The sequence below is a fragment of the Phyllostomus hastatus genome, unplaced genomic scaffold (genome assembly GCF_019186645.2).
Source record: "Phyllostomus hastatus isolate PE091 unplaced genomic scaffold, TTU_PhHast_1.1 phas_scaffold_129, whole genome shotgun sequence".
Classification (NCBI taxonomy): Eukaryota; Metazoa; Chordata; class Mammalia; order Chiroptera; family Phyllostomidae; genus Phyllostomus; species Phyllostomus hastatus.
This window is the reverse complement of record NW_025334009.1, coordinates 16,075,452-16,092,881: the sequence shown is the minus strand read 5'-3', so window position 1 is coordinate 16,092,881 and position 17,430 is coordinate 16,075,452. Positions and strand designations below refer to the sequence as shown.

At 39.8% G+C, this 17,430-nt stretch overlaps 1 protein-coding gene across 2 annotated transcripts in view; it reads right to left on the bottom strand.

Annotated features, from left to right (window-relative positions):
* The window catches only part of GADL1 (glutamate decarboxylase like 1), a 159,235-nt gene that overhangs the window by 49,927 nt on the left and 91,878 nt on the right, over positions 1-17,430 (bottom strand). For both annotated transcript variants that reach the window (XM_045856949.1, XM_045856950.1), the window contains exons 13-14: positions 16,499-16,550; positions 2,952-3,041 (exon numbers count right to left, since the gene is read on the bottom strand). In XM_045856949.1, the coding sequence (XP_045712905.1) occupies positions 2,952-3,041; positions 16,499-16,550 (142 nt within the window). The remainder of the gene's footprint in view (positions 1-2,951; positions 3,042-16,498; positions 16,551-17,430) is intronic.

Genomic DNA, 17,430 nt, shown 5'->3' with positions numbered 1-17,430 from the left:
TAATGAAGACCTAGAATACTGCAATGCCGGAATGAATCAGAAAGAAGAGCATTTGATGGAAGTCACCTTAGAAAGAGAAGTCACTGGGACCCAGTGATTAAACGTAGTGTCCCGGAATGACTGTCAGAGTGATATTAGATTGCAGAACGATTGTGTTCTCAAAAACAGCCTCACATGTGTGTGTGTGCGCGCACACACACACACACACACACACGCACACACAATACACATACTCGCGCTTACACATTCTGAAATGCCACATTCATTACCAGATAATCCCTCTTCCCGCCTGCTGTCAAAGGGAGGACTTATCACACTATTGATTGTGAAACCCGACAGCTCAACCTGACGCTAGGCTGAATCGAAGGGGGATGCCTTATTCAGTTTATTTATTTGTTTGTGATTCTCCATCCAAGATAAACCCTGAAATAAATTTCAAGTGTGCTTGAAGTGCACTCCAGGTTATAAATCATATACTGCATTCTCACACTACAGTAAGCATAAAACCACACGGATCAACAACAGAAATGCATGCCTCCCTCCCTTGCCAACTTCATTCCCACACGCCGACACAAAGAGAAAGAATAAAAGGAAATGGAGAATCAGAGAAACAATGATAATTTGTCTGTAGTGTACGTTTACTAACCAGAAGCAACCATAAGAATTTAAATAGTGTGATATTACTCTGGACGAGAAAACCCTGGTTCTAATTGGCAGGAAAGCATTTTGAAATGAAGGAATAGAAAATCATAGATATTCACCATAAAAGAATCAATACTGGAAAATACTGGGGAATAGAGAGAATGTCCTGATTTACAGTCAATTTTCAGTGAAAAAGAACAGTGTACCACATGCTGAATTATCTGATTTCAGTTTCTATATCCATCCTCAATTTCAAATTTTCTGATAACAGATAATGTAAATATTTCTTTAAGTAATGAGTGAGTCAAAAGTATTTCCACATATGACGAGACTCCTTCGTTATCACGGCCCATATTTGTACAACAGTACTGTCAGTAAAATACAAGTATCACATTCTCGGTTACTTTTCTTCACTATCGAAATGTGAGAAAAATGGCCCCCGTTTCCATCTCAACTCTAAGCAACCATTCCCCCACTTCACCAGAATATGTCAGTTGTATTCCACCAAAGTGGGTAAGGTCCCTAGAAACCTCACCATTCAACTCTCACATTGTTCCGTTCTTGTTTCTTTCAGTGGGTTACTTACCATCTAAAATGTATTCTTGAGCACTTTCCCATTTGCAACGTGTGACAACAATGCAAGACAAATCCCAAGGACTGTGTTAACTGCCTAAAATGGGTAAGGAAGGGCTTGTCCACAATGAGACACCGAAGACACCATTCCCGTCTCTCCCCATCTCTGCTGGCTGACTCAGGTTGGCAAGAGGTGAATATTAACATAGTGGGTGCATATTACACTGCAGTGCAGGAGGTTTAATGAGACATAAATTAAAAATGGCCTGAGGCCAAAAGCAGAGACTGTAGGTGAGGTTATCAGCGGCTGCAGCTCAATGGCCATGGTCTTCCCTCTTCCTTCTAATGAAGCACAAATACCAAGCTCCTTGTGGTGGAGGATGAGGACCTCATGACCTCCCCTCTGCCTGTGCTCTCCTCTCGCCTCCCACCACTGACCCTCTGCACCTCTGTGGTCTTCGAATCACACTGTCCTCTCTTAAGACTTGAGGTCATCATGCCATCAGTCTTCCTTGAATCCACTTCTTTATTTTACAGTCGTCCCCTGCCTGGCATCTACTTATTGTTCAAGACTCAGCCCTAGTGTCTCACACTAGGATAGATATGTTTTCTCTCCGCTTTCACGGCAAGCAGGGTTTATCTCCATGAAAGCCCCTACTAGCTACCTTGTGATGATCTCTGTACTCATTTTTCTTTCTGAATATGAGCTTCTTATGGGCTGGGACCGAGTCTTTTTGATGTTTGTACCTCCAGTATGCAGCAGAGTGAGCACTCAGCAAATGTTTGATGCTTGCCTGACTGGGAAGTTCTTCCTTTTCTTCTCAAGGACAATAGAGATCCATTGACTATAAACCATTGAAGGTAGGGAGGGGTTTGCACGTAAGAGTGTGTACTAACCAGGGTCAGGAGCTAGCTGTGCTGGAGAGGGAAGACACAAGGCTGCCTAACTCCCTGGTACCGAATGTTGTGAACTCTCACTCTACATGTCATGGCCACAGAGTCCTCAGGAAAACCCCCAGTGGGTCTCACTTCAATATGCTCTATGTCCATACAGCAGGGGAGGAAGAGCAAGAAGTGTTGACTCAAACAACTTCATAGCCCTAGAAATGTGGGTTAGAGACAGGATTTAATTGGCAGGGCCGTGTGAGGGGAGGTGCAGATGAGACACAAGAAGTCTCTCGAGCCTGGGGCTTCTTGTCCTTCTGGATTGTCAGCCCTCACCAGCTGTGTGTAGACACTTTCAAGCACATTTTGTTCAATAATCAGTTAAAACCCACTGCTGGCATCTCTTTTCTTTTCTTATCCCATAAGCCCAACAGGCATAAGATGCAGGACCTTTGTTGGAAAGCACAGAGTGTCACACTCACAAAGGGTACCAGATTTAAGCCTTTAACATTATCTCCAAGTGAGAAGATGCAAACAGTCACATTGTAGCAAAAATGAAAGAAGCAGCTCATCATATCACCTTAATCCTATTACCAGATCGCACTTTCTGAAGTATACTATAAGTGAGGACTTCAAATAAATTCTATAACTGTCTTGCACACAGCATAATTGTTTTGGATTTGTGTGTTAAGTACGTTAATTTGTTAAGTGTAAACAATGTTTACAACTGTTTGGCGTGTCATTAGTTTTTAATACAGAAGGAGCCAGCTCCGTAGTTCTTCAAGATGTTTTTACAAATACAGAATCATTTGTACGATCAAAAAGAAAAATACAATTTACTTAGTACTTACCAGATGAAGTTTTGCCCAGAACTCAGGCCCTTCTTCCATTTCTCTGAGGCTCGGTGGAATGTACCAAAAGCAAACATTGGCATATTCAGGCTGAGGATTAAGAACATTCGAAAATTGTTTTGTTAACCTAAGATTAATCTTAAAATGCAACTAAAGTCTTAGCTAGTTTCTTTAAGAGCTATCATGTGAGTACTATGTTGATAAGAAGTCAGAATTTGAAAGAATAGACATCTATCCTGCCTTACTTCTGATAATGGCCTATTGGGGAATTTTCTTCTCAGCTGGGTGCCCCTAGATCAAGAATAAACATAAAGTTTGAAGCAGACTCAACCCAGTTCCTACTGGATTCATCTGTATGCACATATGCCCAGAGATGCCCTGGTTCCTGCCCTTGACGCTAATCCTTACATTACTTCTCACACCACCTTACCCTTCCAACAATTCCCTCTCTACTTAAGGTAGCCAAAGTTGTCTTCTATTACCTGCTACACCTGACAAATGAAAAATCCCTGATTATCTGTAAGTGACATACTTGAGTTTCACTTACCTAGCTCTGCTATGACCCTAGCCAACACTGCTTTGGAGGGAAAAAAGCATCACCTCGACTTCCAACTCTCAAGTGTCACAATCAGTCTCAGCTTCAGCAAGGACGTGAATCAGCTAGGGGGCTTGGAGGCTTGGAGTCTGATTAAACCCATCACAGAAAAGACTGAAGCATCTCAGCTGAGTCTTAAGTGGGTAGTGCATGGTCTGTGTTTGAGAAACTTTGGTGTAAAGTGATTATGGCCTAGTCCTCTTCTCCAGTAACCTGTTTTTCTTTCAGACAGACACAATTTGGTTAAACATGGGCTAACATTCCAAACAGGCTTTAGTCCAGCCATTGTCATGTAGACAAGGAGACCTTTTCCACCACACCCTTCACCCTCACTGGACAAAAACCTGGGGCATCCAAATGTAATCACAAGACTTGTATTCAATGATCAGGTGATTTGGGACATTATGTTGGGGGTGATAAATTATAAATACAGAAATGAATTCAATAAAGACTGTAAGATTCCAGTCAAGATGGCAGTATATGCAAATGTGACACACAAATCCTCCCAAAACCACATCAAAATTACCACTAAACTACAGAACAACATTATTGAGAACCACCTAAAATCCAGCTGAACAGAAGTCCTACAGATAAAGGATATAAAGAAGAAGACACATTGAGACAGGTAGGAGGGGTGCAGAGGTGAAACTGGCTTGTCCCAGACCCATGTGTTGCAAATACAAGAGGGATATCTTGACTGTGGAGGTCCCCTGTGAGGACCAAGGGGTCCGAGTTTCACACCAGGTGCCTCAGCCCATGGTTTCAGTGCTGTAACTTCTGGCTGTAAAATAAGGATTGTGGCTAAGTGAGACTGAGGGCTTCTGGAGTCCCAGGCATTCCTCTTAAAAGGCCCATGCATGGGCTTACTTGGATTTACATGCTCTGAGCTTAGCGCTGGGGCAATAGCTAAAAAGGTACCAGGAACATAGGAGGAGGTACTAAATTATTTGGCATCAGGGTGAGAGCTGGGGGGCAGGTTGCCCACAGACAGAAGTACTTTCAGAGGCCATTGTTCCTTTTCTGAGTCCCCGCCTCACATGCCCACTAGGCAGGTGCCACATCTGAGTCTCCATCAACCTGGCTAACACTATTAGCTCCACCCTGGTGATTCCCTGAGATCCTGCCCCACCCAACTTGTGGCCCCACCCAACTTGTAGCCCCACCCAAGCTGTTTTTAGTGGCTTTTCCATACGTAGGCCTGTCTTGGCTAATGCTTCAGACTTTCCTAAAACCTTTCAAACAAGCAGAATCTGACTTCAGTGTGCCCTGTACCTCTTGCAAAGTGACCCCAGCCCTAGCACTAGTGGCAACTGGCCGTGGTTCACAACTGGGCCTTTCCTGAGTACCTCCAAGCCCAGCACAGGTGCCAGCCATCTGCAGTTAGCTTTGAAGCTCATGCTGGGTGACCCTAGGCAGGACACAGGTCATGGCTGACCTTGGCTTGCACCTCCCAAGAGGCCTCAGAGCCACCTCCATAAGCAACACACTAAAGGGGTGGACTCAGTGGGCACCAGAGCCTCATTAAAGTAAGTCGTGCTCCATGAGGTGGGCCCCTGGACAGCTGATCCTCCATGGTGGTTGCAGCCAGTCCTTATAGCCAATTGGCCTGGGGGTAAATCCTTGAATGCCAACAGCAATAAAGACTCTACTACAACAGGATAGTGTACACAGACTACATGGGAGATACACCCAGAATTCCCAGCTCAGGTGAATGGGGAGGCTGTGCCACTGGACCCTATAGAACATCTTCTATATAAGGCTACTCTACCAAGGCCAGGAGACAGAGCAACTCTACTTGATATATAGAAACCAACACAGGAAGGCTGAAAAAATGAGGAATCATAGAAATGTGTCCCAAGTGAAAGAACAGAATAAAACTCCAGAAACAGATCTAAACAAAATGCAAACAATCTATAAAATGCAGAGTTTAAAACAGTGGTTATAAGGGTGTGCAATGAACTTAAGGGAAGAACAGATGAACTTAGTAACAACATCAACAAAGAATAAGCAGCATAAAAACGGAACTAAAAAACATAAAAAAAGAACCAGTCAGAAATGAAGATTACATAACTGAAAGGAAGAGTACATTCCAGGGAAGCAACAGTAGAGTAGATGAAGCAGATAAGGAACCACCCAATCAGAAAAATAAAAAGAATAATAATCTAAAAATAAGGAGAGTATAAGGTACTTCTGGGACAACTTCAAGCATACCACACTCACATCATGGGGGTGCCAGAAAAGAAGAGAGCAAGGCATTGAAAATCTACGTGAAAAAATAATGACAGAAACCATCCCTAACCTGGTTTAGGAAACAGACATACAAGTTCAAGAAGTGCAGAGAGTCCCACACAATATGAATGCAAAGAGGCCCACAACAAGACATATAATAATTAAAATGCAAAAGATTAAAGACAAAGAAAGAATTGTAAAAGCAGTGAGAGAAAAGCACTCAATTATTTACAAGGAAGACCTTATAAAATTGTCAGCTGTTTCTTGACAGAAAATTTGCAGGCCAGAAGTAATTTGGAAGAAATATTCAAAGTAATGAGAAGTAGGAACTTACAATCAAAATCACTTTACCCAGCAAAGTTATCATTTACAATTAAAAGTCAGATAAAGAGCTTCCCAGACAAGAAAAAGCCAAAGGAGTTCATTACCACCAAACCAGTATTACAAGAAATGTTAAAGGAATGGGAGGGGAATCGAGAAGATGAGTGAAAAAGGTGAAGGGATTAATAAATACAAATTGGCAGTTACAGAATAGTCACAGGGATGTAAAGTACAACATAGGGTATATAATCAATAACATCGTAATAACTATGTATGATGCCAGATAGGTACTAGATATATCAGTGTGATCACTTTGTAAGTTCCACATCGAATCATGGGGTCATACACCTGACACTAATATAATATCATATGTCAACTGTGATTGAAAAATTAAAAAATTATTTAAAGTCAAAAATTTTTTAAAGATGTCATTTAAAATAAATTTTTAAAAAGACATCGATTATGAGGAAAGAACTGGGCAAGAGAGGTAATGGGGAATATGTTCTGGCTGTCGTTTTAATAAATCAATGCTGAATCCACTTCAGACCAAGTGTTCACACTTGCCCTAAGTGCTCCCAGCTGGAAAAAACCAGAACTGATTTCGAAATGAAGAGGTCTGCACTCAGAGCAGAACAGACGGGAACACCTGAATGCCTTGCCAGAGGCACTGATTCTAACAAGCCTCACCTCTTGCCTCAGTTGGACCAAAACAACCTGTTGACTGTTTTCAGCAGCACTCATCACCCTCATTCCTCTTATTTTCTCCATAGCATACAATCATTTGTAGCAGCAAGAGCTCCTACTCCCTCCTCCACATTTCTTGCTTGGTTTTTCCTTAGGGACTGGCTGGGCCAATCACTGTGTCCAGGACAAACAGGTTGTGCAGTGAAAAGATAAATCTTAAAATTTTGGGAAATGTTTTAATTATTCATCAGTGGGACTGACTGTAGGAGGAGATTTCTAACCTACTCAGTTTCCTTTGGCACCCAGAGGAAAGAAAAAGGGAGGGAGGGAGGGAAGGAAGGAAGGAAGGAAGGAAGGAAGGAAGGAAGGAAGGGAGGGAGGGAGGGAGGGAGGGAGGAGGAGAGGGAGGGAAGAAAGAGAGGAAGGAAGGAAAGGAAAGGAAAGGAAAGGAAAGGAAAGGAAAGGAAAGGAAAGGAAAGGAAAGGAAAAAAGAAAAGAAAAGAGAAGAGAAGAAAAGAAAAGAAAAGAAAAGAAAAGAAAAGAAAAGAAAAGAAAAGAAAAGAAAAGAAAAGAAAAGAGAGAAAGAGGCCATCATGCAACTAGCACACTGGCACACAGCACTGCCTTTGCAAGACTCCACACACAGTAGTGTTACAAGAACCTACAAGCTGTCAATGTGAAGACAGAGCAAGGTACAGTTCTGCAGCCTGCTCACTCTGGGACATTCTTCAGAAACTGCAAGGCTCCTAGAAGAAATCCTCTCAATTCCTGTTCTACAGAACCAGACTCAAACATTTCTAAATGGGAACCTCAGCAAGATGATCCTGTAAGACTCATTCCTACACTTAGAAAGAATTTTAGGCTCTACTGGACATGCTGCAGAGTCGTCAGGACCTGAACTTTAGGAGGAGAAAGACATCGTTCTTTTCATCCCATCACAGGCCTTTTTGCTTGCGATGCTGATCCACAATGACAGAAAAGGATTAGGATCCTGGAATACTCATCAGGTGTTGGAGCAAGGCCAAAGAAGAAAGAAGTAGCCATCACATGGAAACCCAAAAAGGGTTTTTCATCCTTGTTCTGTGGGTGGCATTTTATTGCCTCAACGATTGTTGCCAAGCCCAATGATTGTTCCCAAGACCCATAGGACCTCTAGAAGCATGATGGGCATGACATAGTAGCTACCCTCCCCAAAGTCAGAATGACAAGAACAAAAAGAATTGTCATGACAAACATGACTTCTTTACTACTATTACCATCCAGTGTGTTGTCTGAGAAACCCTAGAACTATCAACCAGACAAGGCAAGGAGAAGAGCTTAAGAAGAACTCCTGCACATATTTCTCTGGTGGTTGTTTTGGAGTTCAGGAGAGAAACCTGAAGGTTAGGTGGGTGTGCATAACAGGAGCAGATGCTATCGGTCTTAAACATCTGAGCCCACAAACATGAGTTTTTATTTTAGCTCTCAGTGCTGGAACAGACAATCAAATGCAACTTTAAATTCTGGCTGTGAATAATTAATTTAAAGATGAAGTCTACAATTCCTTGAAATTTTTGCATCAGATTTTTCCTTAGAGCACTGCACACATAAAGAATGTGGAGGGTAAAGTTACAATGGAAACTTTGAGCAAATGGTCAAGAAATTGTCTGAATTTTGCTCTTTTCACTATTCTAGCATTTTTGTATATATGAGCATGCATATCGCCCATAATTTCCAATAGTGTTTTTTGAAGAAATGATAAATTATCTCGGAGCTTCCTGGTGGTCTTACTCATCTGTGTCTCTATGCTTCCTTTTGTCTGTGTCTTGGAAAAATGACTCTTGGAATTTTAAGCAGAATGTGACTATTCATTTGTAAAATAAAACAATACTTAAAAACTCAAAAAGAAAAGATTGTAAGTCATGCCCACAAACTCGACACCTTCCTCACTGGATTCTCAGCACTGATAGTATTTGAAATGACTTTCATTTCTCCACCACACAGTGTGTAGGTAATAACCAATGTTATAATAGTTATCAAGAACCATTGGAGAGTTATGCTCCAGTTTCAGTATAAAGTTTCACAGTGTTTTAGAAGGAGGAAACAGCTATCATCTCATGTCTTACAATCAAGACTGGTGCTATACAGAGTTCTCATTTTAACTCACAAGTGAATGCCCAGAAACATCTCCAGCTCAAGAACATAAGTTCTTGACCTGTTCATCTTTTCACCTTTGAAATTTATAACATGCTTATTGGATTTGACGAAAAACTACAAATTTTCAAAACATAGAGAAGTTTAAAATGGAGTGCTATATAATATAGAATACTATGTAATTCAACTCAATTTCCACAAATATTGATCATGAAACCACTATAGACTTTTTAAAAAATCTTTATTGTATTTTTTCCATTACCATTTAGTCCCCTTCTACCCCTCTCCACGCCCCCACAATCACCACACTGTGATCCATGTCCATGAGCCCTTCTTCCACTTTTGCTCAGTCCCTCTACCCCCTAACTGCACCACCCCCAAGCTGTCATCGATAGTCTTTATACATCTACACAATTTATACTTGGATTTATGGCTTATAATTGACTTGGTTTTTCTAGGATAGAATGTACTGGCCTTCATAATTCTTTAGTCATTTAATGTGAATAAATCTTTTTTAAATAAATTAACTGTGGTTCATTAGAAAGTAGAAGAAAAATATGGTTATTGTCTGTCCCTAAATTCTAGGAATTCATGTCTTTATATCAACAAACATTTTTTTCCCAGGTAACATTTATTTCAATTATCAATTTATTGTTTCTTAGCTCCCAATTCACCCTTTCTTTGAGTCCTGCAATAATGGAGGTGGACTCTGTTTCTCCTTGCCATCTGCTCCAGTCTTAGACTTCATCAGCAGAGGGTGCTGGAGGGACACTCAGAAGGAAGAGGTATCTCTTCCTGGTTCCAGTGTGCTCACCTCATGGGTCTCCTGCAATCACTTATAATTCTTTTCAGCAGCACTGGTGACCAGCAGCAAGTTGCCCCCTGACAGCTTCCCCCAACACTGCTCTTAGAAGTGCTCTATCTGTGATTCCTTTTACCCAACGTTTTAGAATGGTATGGCTTCAGCACCATGACTTCTGAAAACCTGTGAAACCCTTTCGACACATAATTTCATTGGAGGGAATCTGATGCCCCATTTGATGACACACATTTACTGCTGTCACTTCTAAAATTATTGAGTTGAAAAAAAATTCCTTTGAATATTCACAGAGAGCATACTTCAGTTTTCCTGTCTCATTACCTCTTATAGTTTGTATTATATATAGTGACTTTCTTCAAGAGGATCAAAAGCACTGAGGAGTATTTTCAGAATGGAACAATTCACATGCGGCTTAATTCCCTACACGTATGAACACCTGACATCTTGGTGTCTTAGGAGCACATTTAGTCTATGTTCTCTAACACCGTAAAATTGAGGAGGCATAAAAAGGAGCCTAAGTGTCTAGACCAAAAAGACGATAGTGAAGGGTACAAAAAAGCAGTAGTAGTGAAAGCATTGTCATAGTCTTTAAAAATGCATAGAGGGGTAAAGAAGTGTCACTAAAGAAAAGATGGAAAAGTTTTATCCTGACTTTCAAAGAGAAAAAGTAGATATATTTCAAGAAACAAAGCAAGTGTTTTGATGCCAATTCCAGCAAGGGTCTAGGAGCAAATGATATGAGAGCCCACAGGGAAAAGTCAGTGGTCACTAACATGTAGTAGCTTGCATTCTCTAAAACCGAGTCATGTTAAAATAAATTCATCTCCTTTGTTTACAATGTCATAAGATCACAACAATAGTAATAATAGTAATAATAATAAAAACTAGTGGTATGCATTTTTATATGTATAAATGCAGAATCTAGCATGTAGATGAAAGAATCATGCAAATGGAGAATGGAGAAAGGGGGAAGAGTAGATTTTAATTGACTTCAAGGTCACCAGTTTTAAATATCTGATTAGATTACTAAAAAATGTCAAATGCAGCACTGAATAGCCTGAGTTTCGGAGTCACGCAGATGTGGGTTTGAATTTCAACTTCACCTGGTCTTCGTTTGGTAAGTGTCAAACTCTCTATGCTTCAGCTCTCCAATCTAAAAAATGGAGGTGGTATTGTTTGCTGCACAGAGTTGTTTTGATCATTTATTACCAATATGCAGTATAAAATCTGCCATACAGCAGGAATTCTATTAGTGCAGTGACTATTATTTGGGACTATATTGGTAGAAAGAGATATCCTTTTCCACTGGATAAATAACCTCACTAAAATCTGTGAGACACATCACTGTGTTAATTTTTACATACCATATTTGATTAGAAACATTAAAAAATTAGAGCATATTCAAAGAGGGACAACCAAAATGTTGAACTTAGTAAGTAAAATTTTATGTGTTCTAGATATGGGCAAACACACTGGGATGAGAAACATGACTTACACTTCTATATGCATATCACCAGGAACTCAGAGACTAGATGGCACTGGGCACAGGAAGTGAAATTGCCATGGAATGAGTATTACACAAAGAGAAGTATCCGATAATCCAAGAAACATTCCTGGCAAAAGGAATAGTGCACATGTAGAAGTCAATGTATTTAGGAGGATAACAACTACTTGGAATGAAGAGAGGACGGGGTGCAGAAGACAGGTGAACTTTGAGTCAAAAATGGGAGTCATTTCTTGAAGGACTTCCTCCTATGCAAAGCTTGGGAGTTTGGGTTTGATCCTGGAGGCAACGTGGAGATAACGGAGAGTTTCAACCTAGGGATCAGAGATCATTTTAGAGAGGCCACAGTGTGGCTGCAGCGTGGAGATGGGCTGAAGGGGTTAAGACTGTCAGTGGAAGATGAGTTAGGAAACAGAACCTGCCTGAGGAGTAATGGGAGGCAGTGGCTTCAGGAGTGGAAAAGGTACTCAAGATACATTTAGGTGATGGGGAAGGGAGATAGTGAAAACAATATCAAGATTTTTGTTTGGATGGATCATATTTCTTTGTTTCTTTCTTTTTTATTCTCACCTAAGGATATTTTCTCATTGCTTTTAGAGAGAGGAAGGCAGAGAGAAAAACATCAACATGAGAGGGAAACATTGACTGCTTGCCTCTCATACATGCCCAGACCAGGGATCAAACTTGCAATCTGGGTATGTGCCCTGACTGGGAATCGAACACACAACCTTTTGAGTACAGGACAATTGAGCCACACTGGCCAGGGCTGATGGATCATATTTCTAATGACCAAATAAAGAATGTGGAATTTTGGTAAGAAAAAAGGTTACATTCTTACACATGGAAATGCTGAATTTGAGGTGTTTATGGGAGTCTAACTGAAAATTCCAAGACATATCTATATACAAAGGAGCAGAGTTTAGAAGACAAGTCAAGAACAGTGACAATCTTGAGGCTATTTTAACAAAGCTCTAGCTATGGATAAAACATTCTAAAGAGAGTATGTGAACATAATGAAGTGCTAAAGACAAAGGAATGAAGAAGAGACCTTCACATAAAGACTGAGAAGAAAAAGTCACATGAAAAGGAGAAAAACTGAGAAAGGCAAAGACACCAAGATAGGAGAGAACTTCAAGAGCAAGGGAGTGCATAATGGTATAAAATGCTGCAGAAGTCCAACAAGAGGAAGATTAAAGACAATGTGTTGGATTTAGCAATTAGAAGGTTGTTGTGATTGAATAAAACCATATAAAAAGATAATTATACATTGCAACATGTTTGGTACATATTAGTAGTAGGATTCGATAAGTATTAGAATATGAATAAAGAAAGCTTCCTAAAGATGAATGAACTGTGAATTCTCTGACACAGGAAGTCTTCAGGCAAAGACTGACCTCCTGTTACAGGTACTACCAAGAGAGGTTTCCTGCATTGAGCAGAAAGTTAACTCAATGTCCTTGAAGAGCCTTTGTAACTCAGAAAGTCTATGAAACCCAAGTAACTCTGCTTACACAGAACTCAGGAAAAGAAAAGCAAAAAAAAAATTGAATAATTAGGACTCTCCCAAGAGATCAAAATAAAATATGTGAATGAGAATAAGAATGACTATACCTCTAGGAAAACATCTATCATTAGATCTTAGATTGAACACAGGAAAATAGAGATATGATTTTTAGGTTCCCATGAATAATGCAGAATTCATTTGAAAGGATAACTTTCAATCATCTTTAAGAAGATAGGTGTTATGTTTGCGCTTTTCAGGACAAGATATTCAAGTATCGGACACTCTGTTTTGTTTAGTTCATTTACTGTTTTCAGTGTTCTACTGAACACTCTTACCACTATCTGCCTAACAGCAAAAATATACACACTTTCAGCGGTTTCAGATACCTGCAGTCAACTGCGATCTGAAAATATTAAATGAAAAATTCCAGTAATAAGTTTTAAATTGCAAGCTCTTCTGCATAACATGATGAAATCTCATGCTATCTGGTTCAGACTGGCCCAGGACATGAGTCATCCCTTTGTCCAGCATCTCCATGCTGCACACACCATCAGCCCGTTAGTCACTCAGCAGCCACCTGACTTATCAGATCTACTGTCATGGCATCACAGCGCTTGTGTTCAAATAACCCTCATTTTACTTAAAAATGGCCCCAAATGCAAGAGTAGTGATGCTGGCAATTCAGATATGCCAGAGAAGTCGTAAAGTGCTCCCCTTCAGTGAAAAGGTGACAGTTCTCCACTTAATAAGAAAAGAAAAAACATTGTATGTTGAGATCGCTAAGATCTATGCTAAGCACGCATCTTCAATCCATGAAATTGTGAAAGAAAAAAATGTGCTAGTTTGTTGAGAGAGACCACATTTACATAACTTTAATTGCAGTACTAATATATTGTTATAATTATTCTATTTTATTATTAGTTAGTGTTGTTAATTTCTTCATGTTTCTACTTATAAATTAAACTTTATTACAGGGATGTGTATGTATAGGAAAAAAACATAGTATATATAGGCTTCAGTGCTATCCGAGGTTTCAGGCGTCCACTGAGGGATTTGGAACGTATGCCTGAATGATAAGCAGGGACTACTACATATATAATTATAGACTTCAATTTTTCCTAAATGGAAACAATTACAGTTGCACAGACCTGAGCTCCAGATGAATCTCTGTATCTCTTCTCTTAACTGTGCATTAGGGTTATATTTAATCAATCCGGTGAAAGCATTTGTTAACAAAAAGAGGCTAATCAACTTGACACTTATATGTAAAACTCAAGGTCTAGATTTACTTTATTTCTCCAAAGGGAATACAGAGAAAAGAGGCAAAGGGAGATCACCTGCAAAAACCCTTATTAGTAGGGATTCTGGAGAACCATTGACGAAGCCACCTTCACCACCTTGAGGCCTTCTGGTTCCCAGAGCTCAAATACCCAGGACAGAAGGCTACCGAATAATGAAAACCCACCTCGATTTTCGTAACAAGGATGTGAATGTTTACAGTTCCCTGAAGATGATGGTAAGCGGTTCCTCCCTCATTTTTTAAGCCTTTAGGAAGAATCTACAAGTAACTTTTAAATCAGTTCATCTTTTTTCCTCACCACTTAGTTCTTATTAGCTCTCTAAAAGACTGCAGTTCTGACACATATAGCACTTTCCATGAGCACGGTAGCTCCCACAGCCAGATAAAAGAAGATAATGCCAAGTTAAGAAAACAAAGAGGTAACTCAACCTCAAGAAAATAAAACTGGCCCCTCTAACGCAAGAGAATAAAAAATGGGATTCAAACTCAAAGTCAAGCCAATTGTACAGTTGTTTCCCCCCTACATGCTTAAATATGCATCTTTAAAAGCACAGACATTTTCTTATATCATCATAATCATTAGCCATTATCATGCTATGAAAATTATTGATAATTCCCTGGTATTAGCCAATAATCAGTTCGTATTAGAAATTCCCCCAACTGTTTCAAATTTAATCTTTCCTATCGGCATGTTCAAAATAGGATTCTAACAGCTTCGTATGTTGCCTTTGGTTGTTATACCTCTTCTGTCTCTTTGAACCTAAAGTGATTATCACCACTTTCTCTATTTTTAGTAATGCCACTGACCTGTTGATGAAACCAGGTCACCTGTCCTGTAGAATGTCCCACTTGTGAAATTTGTCTTCTTGCCTCTTGGAAGTGTTATCAGAAAGTCATTTAAATATGTGTTATTTTGCCCTCTTGGCACGTTGCTCTGTATCCCCATGTTTTAGGAACTTTGAACTCCTTTGTGGATAATGGTGGAAGCCACAGTCAGCATTCTCTGGAGCAGGGTTTCCAAAAGTTGTCTGAAGACCTGGACTATGGCAACAGTCTCCCAATTTGTCTCATATATTCGTTCCTTGTCCTCCCTTCACCCCACCCCACCCCCCATTCCTCTCTTCCCAAGACATCCAGCAAAGTCTAAAAATGGAACTCAGATTCCTATCTCCTTAAAACTTCTCCAATGATTACATTGGAATAAATGCCAAAGGCTTAAGCAGGAGCCACCAGACTCCAACTAATCTGGTCTCTGCCCACCTCTCCAGCATCCCTGCAACCTTCTGTTGGCTCCTCAAACACACAGAACTCTTTCCAGGTTTAAGCCTTTGCATTGTTTATGGATTCTATCTACCTGGAATGCCTTTCCTTCAGACCACTGCCTGGCATGCTGTTTACCTTCATTCAGGTCTCACCCCCAAGGTAATCTCAGAGGGCCGCACCTGGATGGCCCAAACCAAACAAGCTATGCTCACTCACACCTTGGTTCAGCTTTTCCCCTTACTTCCTTCCATCATAGTACTCATCACATCTGCAACTGTCTAATTACTTCTTTGCATACTAGATCATCTCTCTTGAGTTCATTTGTTTTCCTAAGACTTCTCACTACCTGGTATTTCCTACGTGTTAATTTGCTTGTTTAGTGCCTGTCATATTTCATTGGAATGTAGGCACCATGAGAGCAGGAAACTTCTCTGCCTTGTATCCCCAGTGCCTAGGACTGTGCCTGGCACACAGCAATTGTTCAATGAATCTTGCTGAATAAATGAACACCCAACAATAGCCAGACTGCTTGTATGCCAGGTAGTTCCTAGGCTGCAATCTCCAGATGATTGTTACATTAGGTTAAAAATTGCTATTCAGTATATGTATAAGAAGATCTAAGAGAACCTCACACTTTATATTTCTTAAAAACCAGAATACTACTCATATTTTCTAACCACATATTTGAGGGGGAAAAACAATATTGTCTGTCTTTGTAACCACCTACTTCTTATGTTTAGCAAACAATTCTACAACAAAATGACTTATTTTCCCATTGCTCCAAAGCTAATATGCTCTCATTATTTTGTAAAAAGAGAACTCTATATGCATTATTATAGATTCACTTAATTGATTTTTTACATGCAAGCACTGCAATAGCACAGCTGAATATTTGCAGTACAATCATTATGCAATTTATATATCAAGATAGAGGACATAATTTATTCAGTATTATCCTTGGTAGTTATTATTGAGCACTTTAATTTTCAATATGTAAAGGCAAGTGTGTCCTCTGAATCCAACAAAAGAAAAATTCTCACTAATAGAGTAAATTAACATAATGGACTCTATGAACTAAGCTAATTACTTGTGTCTAAGCCTGCAACACAGAAACTAATGACAACTAACAGATGAGAAAATCACCACCTTCATCACTGTTGACTGACACAATCACAAGCACAGTTCCGTACTCACTTCCATCAGTAACTTGAATCCTTCTCTTTTCTTGATTTCTTCTACTAGGTACCTAAAAAAAGAATCACACAATAGTTTTTATCATCTGAAATCTAAAAATTCCACAAGCATGACTGGCAAATGGCAAAGCTGTTATTTCCAAAGCCAAGACGAGGCTTAGAAATGCAAGGCTTAGAGATAAGGAAGGGTACAGGTATACGCATAGGTATGGGTTTTGACAGATACTCCTGAACCTCCTGCAATCTTCTGGGACCTAGGTAAAATGATACATTTTTTGATGAGATGATGTCTATCTCACATGTTAGCATCACACTTTATCCCCATTGTGAAATCCACACAAAGTAGACTGGATATATATCTCTGAGCCTATGGGCTTCACATTCACATTCTAGATGGGTATTTAGTGTAGGTACTTCAATTACCTAGCTGGCTTGGGGAGAAAGTGTCTGGTGTGTAGTCCTGCTTATAATTTCATTCAAGATAAAAAAAAGCTCAGCATCATTTTTTCCAAGGCCAGGACAGAAGGAAGAAGAACTGATTACTAGTATCATGTTCAAGTATGTGGGTTGTAGCCATTGGTAAAATGTCTATGGACTCATTTTGAATGTCAGGGAAAAGAGAATTATCACACCATAAGCAAAGGTTACAGATATACGAGATATGGAATGTGATAGAGAAAAGACTAAAATGACACTGAGAATATAAAGTAAATGAACAGTGATACCTTTTCCCTGGGATTGATTACTACCTATGTAAAAAGAGAAGCCTTCCGAAATGGTTGGCCTTGAAAACTAGCGATTGATCACGAGCCTTGAAAACTTCGTAACACTGGACTCAATATTTCAAATTTGGGGGTCAAATACAAGGAAATGATTGGGGTGCTGACAAAAATGTACTTGCCAAGGTATTTATTGTGATTTTATATGTAATAA